General features: G+C 35.3%; 1 protein-coding gene across 2 annotated transcripts; it reads left to right on the top strand.

Annotated features, from left to right (window-relative positions):
* The first annotated feature begins 67 nt into the window (after window positions 1–67).
* On the top strand, window positions 68–1,331 carry LOC111384693 (cysteine synthase, chloroplastic/chromoplastic-like). Of its 2 annotated transcripts, none has more exons than XM_023009009.1 (4): window positions 68–241; window positions 410–461; window positions 577–626; window positions 1,078–1,331. In XM_023009009.1, exons 1-4 carry the CDS (start codon window positions 83–85, stop codon window positions 1,153–1,155), a joined length of 339 nt encoding a protein of 112 aa, XP_022864777.1. In that variant the 5' UTR covers window positions 68–82; the 3' UTR covers window positions 1,156–1,331. The 2 variants fall into 2 exon arrangements, with proteins under 2 accessions (XP_022864777.1, XP_022864776.1); XM_023009008.1 differs by having other exon boundaries at window positions 547–626; window positions 1,078–1,299.
* The last annotated feature ends 47 nt before the right edge of the window (window positions 1,332–1,378 follow it).

Raw genomic sequence — 1,378 nt, 5'->3', positions numbered from 1 at the left:
AGGGGCTTATATCAGACCTTAGAACAAGGGATTTAATTTTTTGAAAGAAAAGGGATGACATTAAAATTGTTGATGATAGTTCATGCTATTGTATGTTTTGCAGATACACTATGAAACAACGGGTCCAGAGATCTGGGAAGACACAAGTGGCAAGGTGGATATACTTGTTGCTGGGATAGGGACTGGTGGAACCATTTCAGGGGTTGGTCAATACCTCAAAAAGCTCAATCCTAATATTAAGGTAACGAAATTGCCTCTTAGAGAAACTCATGTATGCTTGCAGTGTGACAAGTGAGTTTAATACTGATGAACTCATTTCTGTCTTGCCTAAGAAATCAAAGTTTTTCAAACATTTTGCTTGTCTTCTTCTTTTATGGTAACACTCCATTCTGTTCCTCCATTGCTTCAGATTATTGGTGTGGAACCTACAGAAAGTAACATACTGTCTGGTGGAAAGCCTGGTAAGATGACAAGCCAAATATGATATACTTTCTTTTTCAGGGTTAAATTGTGTATAGTTCTGGTATATGGAATTTGAAACTGCAGGCCCTCACAAAATTCAAGGGATTGGAGCAGGTTTTATACCAAAGAATTTAGACCAAGATGTGATGGATGAAGTCATAGAGGTCTGCGTTTGTATTCTATATAGCTATTGAACGCTCTTTGTCACTGTGGCTATAACTTCGAGTTTTTACTCATTGTATGCTTAGCTAATTAATCAATCCAAAAAATTAACATTAGCCTAAAAGAGGAGCTTCAACTTTGGAGGTTCTAACTCTAAATTTTGTGCTCTATAATGCATTCATATCGAACTTTCTTCAATACCTCTTTTGATCTTGTTGGATCTTGGTGAAGACAATGTTGAGGATAACTGGTTTGCATATGGAATAGTTCTGTATTTGGTTGTAAAATAACACATTAAATTTCTATAAATCATTAATCATATCTCTAGGCTGGAAAACTTAATTGTAGATTTATGTTTTTTTCCTGACAGGCATAAAGTTCAATTGAAAATTTTACCATTCTGTCAATTGATTTTTTTTTTTTTTGCTTTCTTTCTTTCTTTCTGTGGAGCAGATATCAAGTGATGAAGCTGTTGAAACTGCAAAGCAATTAGCTCTTCAAGAAGGCCTGCTGGTTAGTTGTTCACTCTAGTTTTGTGCTAGGTGAACATATGACTGAACATTTATTACCTCCTGCATTTCCTATTAAATTGGGAAAATTTTATAACTGTGGTCCCAACCTTTGACAAATTAAGCACTTGATCTCCAGTAAAAATTTCTAACATTAGATCCTCCAATCATTCATCTATGTTGCATGTGCGTCTCTATTGGATGGAACTGTCCATTTTTCCATCAAAGTGTCACTTGCCTTATAT

This window comes from Olea europaea, unplaced genomic scaffold (genome assembly GCF_002742605.1).
Source record: "Olea europaea var. sylvestris unplaced genomic scaffold, O_europaea_v1 scaffold29773, whole genome shotgun sequence".
Taxonomy (NCBI): domain Eukaryota; kingdom Viridiplantae; phylum Streptophyta; class Magnoliopsida; order Lamiales; family Oleaceae; genus Olea; species Olea europaea.
Note: the sequence above shows the minus strand (reverse complement) of the source record. Positions and strands in the feature narration are given on the sequence as shown.